The 11,153-nt window shown below is 33.1% G+C and overlaps 1 protein-coding gene and 3 pseudogenes across 3 annotated transcripts; 2 read left to right on the forward strand and 2 right to left on the reverse strand.

Annotated features, from left to right (window-relative positions):
• Positions 1-297: 297 nt before the first annotated feature.
• On the reverse strand, positions 298-1,190 carry LOC135223743 (cytochrome c oxidase subunit 1-like; annotated as a pseudogene).
• Positions 298-2,377, reverse strand: LOC135223742 (NADH-ubiquinone oxidoreductase chain 2-like; annotated as a pseudogene). Its single transcript, XR_010316576.1, has one exon. The product of XR_010316576.1 is annotated as an NADH-ubiquinone oxidoreductase chain 2-like (transcript).
• Positions 2,378-4,461: 2,084 nt separating this feature from the next.
• Positions 4,462-6,782, forward strand: LOC135223741 (NADH-ubiquinone oxidoreductase chain 1-like; annotated as a pseudogene). Its single transcript, XR_010316575.1, has one exon. The product of XR_010316575.1 is annotated as an NADH-ubiquinone oxidoreductase chain 1-like (transcript).
• A 1,897-nt stretch (positions 6,783-8,679) lies between these two features.
• On the forward strand, positions 8,680-9,867 carry LOC135223744 (NADH-ubiquinone oxidoreductase chain 4-like; the record flags this gene model as incomplete). The annotated part of the gene is given in 1 exon segment (XM_064262497.1): positions 8,680-9,867. A coding segment is annotated over 1 exon segment (881 nt), but the record flags the coding sequence as incomplete, so codon positions are not given.
• Positions 9,868-11,153: the final 1,286 nt, after the last annotated feature.

An 11,153-nucleotide genomic window follows, 5' to 3' on the forward strand; every position in this document is an offset into this window, starting at 1 on the left:
ACACAAGTCACTGCACTGTAATGCCGCTGTACCACTGACTTCACAGAAAAGATTATAACCATTTCTGAACTTACAGGGTATTCAAAATAAAAACTAGATCAATGTTTTATGAGAATTGATTTGCTTTCTCATATTTTCTGGGAATGACACTTCCAGACGTAGTTTCCCGCGTCAAAGAGAACTCCAGGATATCAAGATATTCGAAATCATTTTTGATGACTGGGTTTGAGAGTGAACTCATTGCCCTTCTAAATATTTTCGTCAACATTCCTTTTCGAATTTCAGTTTTATAATTAAACTGTAAATATGTGGTGAGCTCATACTACGAAGCCTAAAACTCCAATTGCTATTATGGCATAAACTATGCCTAGGGTGCCAAATGATTCTTTTTTACCTGATTCTTGCCTCACAATATGAGAAATTATTCCAAAGGCTGGTAGAATTAAAATGTAGACTTCTGGGTGGCCGAAAAATCAAAATAGGTGTTGGTAGAGAATTGGATCACCACCTCCGGCTGGGTCAAAGAATGATGTGTTTAGATTTCGGTCTGTTAAAAGTATAGTAATAGCTCCTGCTAACACTGGAAGTGATAGAAGAAGAAGAATTGCCGTTAAGAACACGGCTCATACGAATAGAGGTAGTCGGTCTATGGTCATTCCTGGTGATCGCATGTTAATTACGGTAGTAATAAAATTAACGGCTCCTAAGATTGAAGATACCCCTGCTAAGTGTAAGGAGAAGATTCCTAAGTCTACTGAGGCTCCTGCGTGGGCAGTTCCTGCAGCTAGTGGGGGGTAGACAGTTCATCCTGTGCCTACTCCTCTTTCTACTATTCCTCTTGACAGTAATAAGGTAAGTGATGGAGGTAGAAGTCAAAATCTTATGTTATTTATTCGTGGGAATGCTATGTCTGGCGCTCCTAATATTAGAGGAACCAATCAATTACCGAAGCCTCCAATTATAATAGGTATTACTATAAAGAAAATTATTACGAAAGCGTGGGCGGTAACAATAACATTATAGATCTGATCGTTTCCAATCAATCTTCCTGGTTGACCTAATTCTGCTCGAATTAGTAGTCTTAAGGATGTGCCTACTATTCCTGCTCAAGCTCCGAAGATAAAATATAAAGTTCCAATGTCTTTATGGTTTGTTGAAAAAAGCCACCGTTGCGTGGGGTAGGTGGCCGATAAAGGTGATAGATTGTAAATCTAGTTATGAGATTTGTCTCTCTGCCCAGGCTATGTAGTTTAGATAAGACGTCAGGCTGCAATCCTGAAGATGTAATTGTACCTTAGCTTATAAGGTTTAAGAGATTAATACTCTTTTTGGGAACTTTGAAGGCTACTAGTTTAGTTAACTTAAAACCTTAGAACTGAATTATAACAGCTAGGGGATAGAGAATTGGTGTAAGGTTGATTAGGGAAAATAAAGCCATCTTTTGAGATTGAGAGGATCTTAGTGTTAATATTTTAGGTGATTTTAATGTTAGCGCTGTGATTCTGATTCGAGTATAGAAGAATAGTGTAATGAGTGCTCTTATTGTTAATACCCTGACTCATAAGATCGAAGTTTGAGCTGTGAGTTCTTTAATTACTCTTAGTTTTGGTAAGAATCCTAAAAACGGGGGGAGACCTCCGAGAGAGAATAGCCTTAAGAATACTGTAATTTTACTTACTTGCCTATAAGAGACAGATATAAGCTGCTTAATGTGGAAGAGTTGATTTTGGTCTATTATAATTGCTAAAGATGTTGAAATAATCCTGTAGATAAGTAAATAGTTTATTCAAATGGTTGAGTTAAGTGAAATGGCTGCTAGAAGTCACCCCATGTGACTAATAGAAGAATAGGCCATGATTTTGCGTATTATGGTTTGATTTAGCCCTCCTAGACCCCCTAAGATAGCTGAAATTATCGAGGATCTTCTGATAATTAAGAGTGTTCTGGGAGAGAGAGTATAAGTTACTATTGCTATGGGGGCAATTTTTTGGATTGTTATTAAAATAATACATCGTGATCAAGAGATGCCTTGTATAATTGGGGGTAGTCAAAAGTGAAGTGGGGCTGCCCCTATTTTCAGTAGAAGGGCAGATAGGATAATTACTTTTGAGGAGTTAGTTATGATTAGGAGTGTAGAGGCTGCTGCTAATAGCACAGCTGATCCTATAGCTTGGACTAAAAAGTACTTTAGAGCCGCTTCTGAGGAAAATGTATTTTGTTTTGAAAAAATTAATGGGATAAAGGAGAGGAGGTTTAATTCTAGCCCAATTCATCTTGTAAATCAAGAGGGAGATGAAATGGCGATGATTATTCCTGTAATAAGTGTTGAAGAAAATAATAATGTTGAAGGATTGATTAGTAGAATTGAAAAGAGAAAAGGTTTTCATAGACGGGGTATGAGCCCGTAAGCTTGGTAGTTTAGCTTATCTTTTCTCGTAACATATGTTTTAGTGTAAAGGCACGTGAAGTTTTGATCTTTAAGGGAATGGTGTAATTCCATTAAATATAGTTTGTTCTGTGTGCGGGGTGAGTGGGTTATAATAGCAGAAAGGCTTACTTTCATTATTCGCCCTATCAAGACGACCTTTTTATCAAGCATGCTATTACTATAAAATCAATGTTTAGTTTTAACAAATTTTGTTTTGTTAAAAATAAAGTAAAAAATTTAGAAAATTTAAATCCAAAAAAAATCTGTGCGAATTTTTATTTGTTAACTATGATTTTGCATCGATATTAGGAAAAAAGTTGGAGGATGGTCTGTCAAATTATAATAACTTATAATCACTACATAAAGGCGGTAACCAATTTGGGGGGAAAAGTTGGGCTATTTTTTTTCAAGTATATAAATATTAATTAATTTTACTAAGATAAGTTATTATAATTGATTATCTTAGTACATTTAAATAAAATTTAAATTCCTGATTTAATTTATATTTTATTTCTTTTTACAGGAGGGCTGTTCTTACTTCTTTCCTAAGTCTTAGTAAGAACAGCCCTGAATAAAAAGAAATAAAATAATTTATAGATCCGAGATATGGGGCCATTTATTGTTATAATATTTATTTAAATAAATTATATCCCTTCTTTAACTATATATAATTAGTAATTAATTTTATACATTTAGTCATTTAAAATATCCTACTAGTATGAAATTTTTATATTATAAAAATATGTTTTAATAATAAACATTTAATTAGATAGACGTTGTAAAAATTTATCTAATTTATATATATATAAACAGACATATAAGATTCCTTATATGTCTGTTTATATATTTATAATTAATTGTTTATTCTAAAAAAATCATTAATTAAGTTTTATTACGAAAGTTATAAATTATTTATTGTTTATAATTTATTCTGTACTTTTAATCAGAAAAACTGTATAATAATTACTACATTTATTACCTTATTTTAGGTATTTAAAATAAATTAAGTTTTAATATTTAATTAGAGAACGAGTGGGTAGGTCTGCCTGGGGGGTAGACCTCCTTTTTTCGTTGCTTAATTTTTTTATATCTTAAACTAAAAATCTTTTATTAAAATTTTTTCTATTTTAGTTAAAAGTTAGATTTAAGCTTTTATATTTTTTAATTTTAAATTTTATTAATTGAAAGTTTGATCCTTGCTTGTTCCTCTGTTTAAAGAAGAGTTTACATGTAAGTAAGTGCGGGATAATTTAAATTAATATATTTTGTTTAGTTAGGTTTCAGTATATGTATTTGGTTTGTGGAGTAGTTCTCTGATCCAGTAATTCTAGGAATTTCAGGTAAAATTTGTGCCAGCAGCCGCGGTTAGACTGGGAGAAAGGATGGAGGGATTGAAGCTATTAGTTATAAGATAAGAATTTGTGAGTTTTTTCTTTTAGTGAGTTGAGGGGTGAAATTTATAGTTCAGTAGTAATGTTGAGACTTGCTTATTTTCTTAGAGGCTATTAAAATCTAGGTTTAGACCAGGATTAGATACCCTGTTATACTGGATTTGAAATATATTGCTTGATTAGTATTAGTTATGGTCTTGAAATTTAAAGGATTTGGCGGTATCCAAGTCTAGTTAGAGGAACCTGCCATTTAAACGATATACCACGAATTATCTTACTTTATCTTGTTATCAGTATGTATACCTCCATTATTAGGTGGTGTATTAATATATCCATTGAAATTAATTTATGTTAAGTATATTAGGTCAAGGTGCAGCCAATGGTAAAGTCATAGGTGGGTTACAATGTATTGTATTTATAGACGAATTGTTTCTTGAAAATGAAACTTGAAGGTGGATTTAATTGTATTTTCATTTTAATATGTTAAATTGATATTAGCTCTAGGATATGTACACATCGCCCGTCGCTCTCACTACTTAAAGTGAGATAAGTCGTAACATAGTAGTTGTATTGGAAAATGCATCTAGTAATGTGAGTTGTAGCTAATTATTTAAGCACTCCATTTACGCTGGAGGGATTGCCCTGAGGCACTACTTAAAAATTAAGTGTTATTATTTTATATTGGTTTGGGGTTAAATTTTATAAAAAATTAATAAGTTTTGTTTCTTAGTATGATGGAGAATTTTGTTTAGAGATTATAGTTAATAAGTACAGTGATGGAATTATTTAATATTTTATTAAAGTAGTGTTGGATTTTCGTACCTTTTGTATCAGGGGTCTACTATATAGTTGCGTTATTTGTAAATTCCCGAAACAGAGAGAGCTAAATTTTATTGCTTTTCTACGTTATAAAGTAGTTTGAAAAAGTTTTTAGTGGTGATATGTTAGTCGGTCTTTGTATATCTGGTTCTTTACGAAATGAGTTTAATTTTGTACCAAGTTTAACTGTAATTTGGTAATAAAGGTAGGAGGAATGAGCTTCTTATCTGTTGTTTTTGTTAAGTACTTTTATTGTAAGTCATTAGAAGTGGGCTTAAAGTCAGCCATCTTGGTATAACGTTAAAGTAATAATGATTTGTATTTATATTTTTAAAGTATCTTGCTGTTTTTAGTAAAGAATTTCGTTTATTGTTTAAGCGAAAGATAGAATGTTTATATAAGTAAAATTAGAGTTTTTTTTTAATCTTAAATAAAATAAAGTTTTTAAGTATTAGAAGGCGTTTAGAAGGAACTCGGCAAATATTATCTCCGCCTGTTTATCAAAAACATGTCTGTGTGTATAAGTTATAAAGTCTAGCCTGCCCACTGATTGATTTAAAGGGCCGCGGTAATTTGACCGTGCGAAGGTAGCATAGTCAGTAGTCTTTTAATTGAAGGCTTGAATGAAAGGTTGGACGAGGGATGAGCTGTCTCCTTTATGTAATTTGAATTTAACTTTTGAGTGAAAAGGCTCAAATTATTTAGTGGGACGATAAGACCCTATAAAACTTTATATAAGTTTAATTTGGCTTACAATTTGAGTGAAAAGTAGCTTTATTAGGCTTATATTTCGTTGGGGAGATGTAGATATAATGTGTAACTGTCTATTTAATTTAATAATTATAATTAGTGTGTGATCCTTCTTTGTGGATTAAAAGTATAAGTTACTTTAGGGATAACAGCGTGATTTTCTTTGAGAGTTCTTATCGACAAGAGTAGTTGCGACCTCGATGTTGAATTAAAATTTCAGTTAGGGGTGTAGCCGTCTAGCTGGTAGGTCTGTTCGACCTTTAAAATTTTTACATGATTTGAGTTCAAACCGGTGTGAGCCAGGTTGGTTTCTATCTTTTATTAATTTGAAAATGGCTTTAGTACGAAAGGATTGAGCTTTTGAGATAGTCTTATTTTAAGATAAACTTTAATGGATTACCTTGGCAGATAAATGTGTCGGATTTAGGATCCGTTAATATAGTGATTACTATAGGTAATAGGGAGAATTCAAGTGTTCTTTCTATGATGATTTTGATTAAGTTGGTGACTTATCTTATTTTGATTATTTTAGTTTTGGTTTCTGTTGCCTTTTTTACCTTGTTGGAACGTAAAGTTTTAGGTTATATTCAAATTCGTAAGGGTCCTAACAAGGTTGGATATGCTGGTTTACTTCAGCCTTTTGCTGACGCTGTGAAGTTATTTACTAAAGAGCAGACTTTTCCTGCTATAAGTAACTTTATTCCTTATTATTTATCTCCGGTTTTCGTTTTTTAGTTTATCATTGCTCTCGGTTTTTTGTTTATGTCGTATACCTTATGAGCTTGGTTTGTTTTCTTTCGAGTTTGGGGTTTTATTTTTTCTTTGCTGTACAAGGGCAAGAGTTTATTCTACCATGGGTGCAGGTTGAGCTTCCAATTCTAAGTATTCTCTTTTAGGGTGTCTTCGTGCTGTAGCTCAAACTATTTCTTATGAGGTAAGGTTGGCTTTAATTTTACTTAGAATATTGTTTTTAGTAGGTGGGTTTGATTTGGGATTATTTGAAAGCTATCAGCGTTATTGTTGATTTTTTATTTTGGGTTTTCCTTTGGCTTTACTGTGGTTTGCTTCCTGTTTAGCGGAAAGAAATCGAACTCCATTTGATTTTGCAGAAGGAGAGTCTGAGTTGGTGTCTGGTTTTAATACTGAATATAGAGGTGGGGGATTTGCTCTTATTTTTATGGCGGAATACGCTAGGATTTTATTTTTAAGTGCATTATTTTCAATCATTTTTTTAGGGAGATGCCTTGTTTCTGTTGTTTTTTATGTAAAAGTTATGTTCGTGGGCTTCTGTTTTGTGTGAGTACGGGGCACTTTACCACGATTCCGTTATGATAAGTTAATGTATTTGGCCTGGAAAAGATTTCTTCCTGCGGCTTTAAATTATTGTATTTTTTTTATAAGGTTAAAGGTTTTTTTTAGAGATTTATTAATTTAGTTGTAAGAAAAATTAGGATAGACTATTAAGTGATTCGAACACTTTTTAGGTGCTTTCAAAACACCTGTCTTCCTAAAGATGAATAGTCAGTCTATTAGTTTATCTCATGTAATTATTGCTAGGGGGTTAATGATGAAGAAAGAAAAATAAAGAACTGTGAGAATTTGTCCGGTTAAAATGTATGGGTCTTCTACGGGTCGGGCACCAATTCATGTCAGTAAGATAACGATTCTAATTATAGATCAAAATAAGATTTGACTAATGGGGTAGAAGGCGAGTCTTCGAAATTTATTTTTGTGGGTAAAAGGAAGAATAAATAAAATAGCTACTGATATAACTAGTGCAATAACTCCGCCTAGTTTGTTAGGAATGGACCGTAGAATCGCATACGCGAATAAGAAATATCATTCGGGTTGAATGTGTGCGGGGGTGACTAGGGGATTAGCTGGAATAAAATTGTCTGGGTCTCCTAGTAGATAAGGGTCTAGTAGGGTTAAGATGATTAGGGCTGCTAATGTTACTACAAATCCTACAATATCTTTAAATGAAAAGTATGGGTGGAATGGAACTTTTTCTAGCTGACTGGAAATTCCTAAGGGGTTGTTAGACCCTGTTTGGTGGAGAAATAAAATGTGGACTATAGATGCGGCTGCAATAATAAATGGGAATAAGAAATGGAATGTGAAAAATCGTGTAAGAGTTGCATTTCTTACTGCAAATCCTCCTCAAATTCATTGTACTAGGTCTGTTCCTACAAATGGAATAGCTGATATTAAGTTAGTAATAACGGTTGCTCCTCAGAATGATATTTGCCCTCAGGGTAAGACATATCCTAGGAAGGCTGTTGCTATGGTTAAAAATAGAATGATTACTCCTACTGATCAGGTGTGTATGTATAAGAATGAACCATAATAAATTCCTCGTCCAATGTGTCTGTAAAGACAAATGAAGAAAAATGAGGCCCCGTTAGCGTGTACTGTTCGTAGAAGTCAGCCATAGTTTACGTCTCGGCAAATGTGGGCGACCCTAGAAAAGGCTAGGTCTACATTTGCTGTATAGTGTATAGCTAGAAATAATCCCGTTGCAATTTGTACTATTAAGCATATTCCTAGGAGAGATCCGAAGTTTCATAAGATTGAAATGTTAGCGGGGGTGGGTAGATCTACTAGGGCCCCGTTGGCAATTTTAAATAGTGGGTGTGATTTTCGTAGAGGTGCTGTCATTAGGATGTTCGTAAGGGTCCTGAGAAAGTTGATGTAAGTTTGACTACTACAATAAGGGTTAGGAGTAAGTATAAAATTACTATTCCTGTTAATGCTGCTGTTGTGGGATTATATATGTTACTTAAGAGTATTTGAGTTGATTGAGTTTCTTGAATTATTCTTATAAAGGATAATTCCGTTAAGTCTTTAGTTGGGGTAATTATTTGATCTAATAGAGGAAGAATTGGTAGTAATGTTAGTGGGATAAGAAATGTTGCTGTTATTCTAGTTGATAGTTTAAATGTTTCGTTAGATGCAAGAGAGGATACATAGATGAATAAAACTAATGTGGCTCCTAGGAAGATTAAAAATAAAATATAAGAGAATCATATAAATTTAGATAGTAGGCCTGCTGTTACGCAGATTATTATAGTTTGAAAAATAAGAGTTAGTCCTATGGCTAGGGGGTGTGATATTTGTATAAAGCAAATTGAAGTTGAAATTAAAATTAAAGAAGACAATAAAAGCGTGTTGATACAGAAAGTAGTTTATATAAAATATTAGTTTTGGGGACTAGTGATGGGAAAGTTTCTCCTTTCTGAGCTTCAAGAATAATAATTCATTTACGGTTTACAAGACCATTGTTTTTATTTAAACTACTGAAACTAATGACAATTTTCAATTTTTGGCTTTTTGTTCCCTTGTTTTGCTTGTGTTGTGGTTTATTGGCTTTTGTTGGTAAGCGTAAGCATTTATTAAATGTCTTGTTAAGTTTAGAGTTTATTATAGTAAATATTTTTTGGTTTATAGCTCAGGCTTTCGGTCATTTAGGTAGTGACTTATATTTCGTGTTATTCTTTTTAACTCTTGCTGCTTGTGAGGGAGCACTTGCTTTGGCTTTGTTAGTTTCTATTGTTCGTAGACACGGAAGGGATAATTTTGGGAGTTTTAATGTTTTGAGATGTTAAAATTTATTTTAATAGTTTTATTGATAACTTTGATTGCAGATAGCTGATTGGCTATCCAATTGTCTTTATTTTTGGCTAGTTTTATTTTTGGAGTCTATTCTTTAAATGGGTTTACTTTTTCTTGTTTAGGCTTAAGGTTAGGTTTAGATTATATTGGTTATATTTTAATTTTATTAAGTTTTTGGATTATAGCTTTAGTAGTTGGAAGAAGACAAAAAGTTGAAAATTTAAAAGATTTTAATGGAATCTTTTTGTTAGTTAATATTTTTCTTTTATTAAGGTTAGTTTTGACTTTTTCTTGTCTTGATTATTTAATATTTTATGTTTGTTTTGAAAGTTCTTTAATTCCTACTATAATTTTAATTTTAGGTTGGGGTTATCAGCCCGAGCGACTTCAGGCCGGAGTTTATATGTTATTTTATACTTTATTTGGGTCTTTACCTTTGTTGATTTCTATTTTAAGTTTATATAGAATAGGGGGTTCTGTGACATTTAATTTATCTTCGCTTCCTGAGTGTGGTATGAGGTTGATGGCAGTGTGGTATATTTGTAGGGTTATAGCTTTTATTGTTAAACTGCCTGTTTATTTGGTTCATTTGTGGCTTCCTAAGGCGCATGTAGAGGCTCCTGTGGCTGGTTCTATGATTTTAGCTGGTGTTTTATTAAAATTAGGGGGGTATGGTTTAGTTCGAGTGTGTCCTCTTTTTATTCAATCGGCTGTGACTTTTAGGTGATTTTGAGTTTCAGTAGGACTATTGGGTGGTATTTTTGTGAGTTTTATTTGTTTACGTCAAACAGATATAAAGGCTTTAATTGCTTATTCTTCCGTGGCTCATATGGGACTAGTTCTGTGTGGTCTTAGGGTTTTTAGTTGTTTTTTATGTAAAAACAGGCATGGAGATGTTAAGTCATCTAAATAGAGGACCTTTAGAAATACCAGTTAGACGGACAAATTAAGATCGTTTTCTAAGCAATTTTTGTCAGTACCTGATAGGCGCATGAAAACACATATTCATCCACCTTTTGGAGATTTAACTCAAAAGCAGCTTACGCTGATCTGTTTTTGCGTCCATAAAGATTTCACAGTCAGAGTCATTCCGCGGGAAAGAAACTTATTTCTAGAAGTGTTATCGTTTACGAAGGAAATTAGGTCTAATTAATGTTGGCAGACCTGAGGGGAAGGTCATGAACGAGAGAGAGAGAGAGAGGAGACGGAAATCTGAACGAAGCAATAAAATCCTCCGAGGTCATTTTTGAGTTTGTTCGGATACTTCTGTTCCCCCCGGTCCTCATATTCCGCTGTGGAGCTCTTCTTAAAACGGCAAATGAAAAATTGTTCAACAAGTCTCAAGAGGCAATATGGAGTTAGCGACCCATGACCCACTTTATGAAATTTGTTGCTTCTCCGAATTTTACTCTACTTGCTTATGCTTTTCAGTTTTTTTTTTCGTTTAAAACCATATAAATGGCTGAAAAAGTCAAGTATTTGGCTGTGTGAGATGCTTTTCTTTCGATAGTTATTGAACCATGATGAACCATTCGTTTCATAAGGCGCAAAGGATGTTTCCAAAACAGGTGCATAATTCGAGCTTTAATACTTAACGAAAGATTAATAGGGTGTACCGAAAGATAACCATTTTGCTTCTAACTCCAGACTTAATATTTATTGCTATTGTTAGTAGGATGAAAACACATTTAACTGAAAGATTTATGAATTCTTGATATATATATTCAAATATAACTTATAGTATATATACATGTATATATATACATATATATATATATATATGTATACTTACTAGTATGTGTATACACATATATATGCATGTATGTATGTATATATAATTAAGTAAGAATCTATAATATACATACCGTATACACCTGCATATATGAGCTGTTAACTTCTTTAATATCCAATTCACTCTACCTTGGGAATATCACCGAGTGGGAATCTTGGCTTATAAATGATTCTGCGCCAGGGATTCAAACGCCCGACAGAGTGAACCGATTCCTTCCAGGGGCTGTCAAGAGAAGCCAATTGATACCAAAGTCTGGCATACATATTCCCGTCGAAGGGACGATTTTGTATTTGGAATTGCTGTCAACCCATCTCCACCACATTTGAAAATACAGGTGTATGTACAGTAGAGTACAGGTATC

This window comes from Macrobrachium nipponense, chromosome 10 (assembly GCF_015104395.2).
Source record: "Macrobrachium nipponense isolate FS-2020 chromosome 10, ASM1510439v2, whole genome shotgun sequence".
In the NCBI taxonomy this organism is placed as follows: Eukaryota; Metazoa; Arthropoda; class Malacostraca; order Decapoda; family Palaemonidae; genus Macrobrachium; species Macrobrachium nipponense.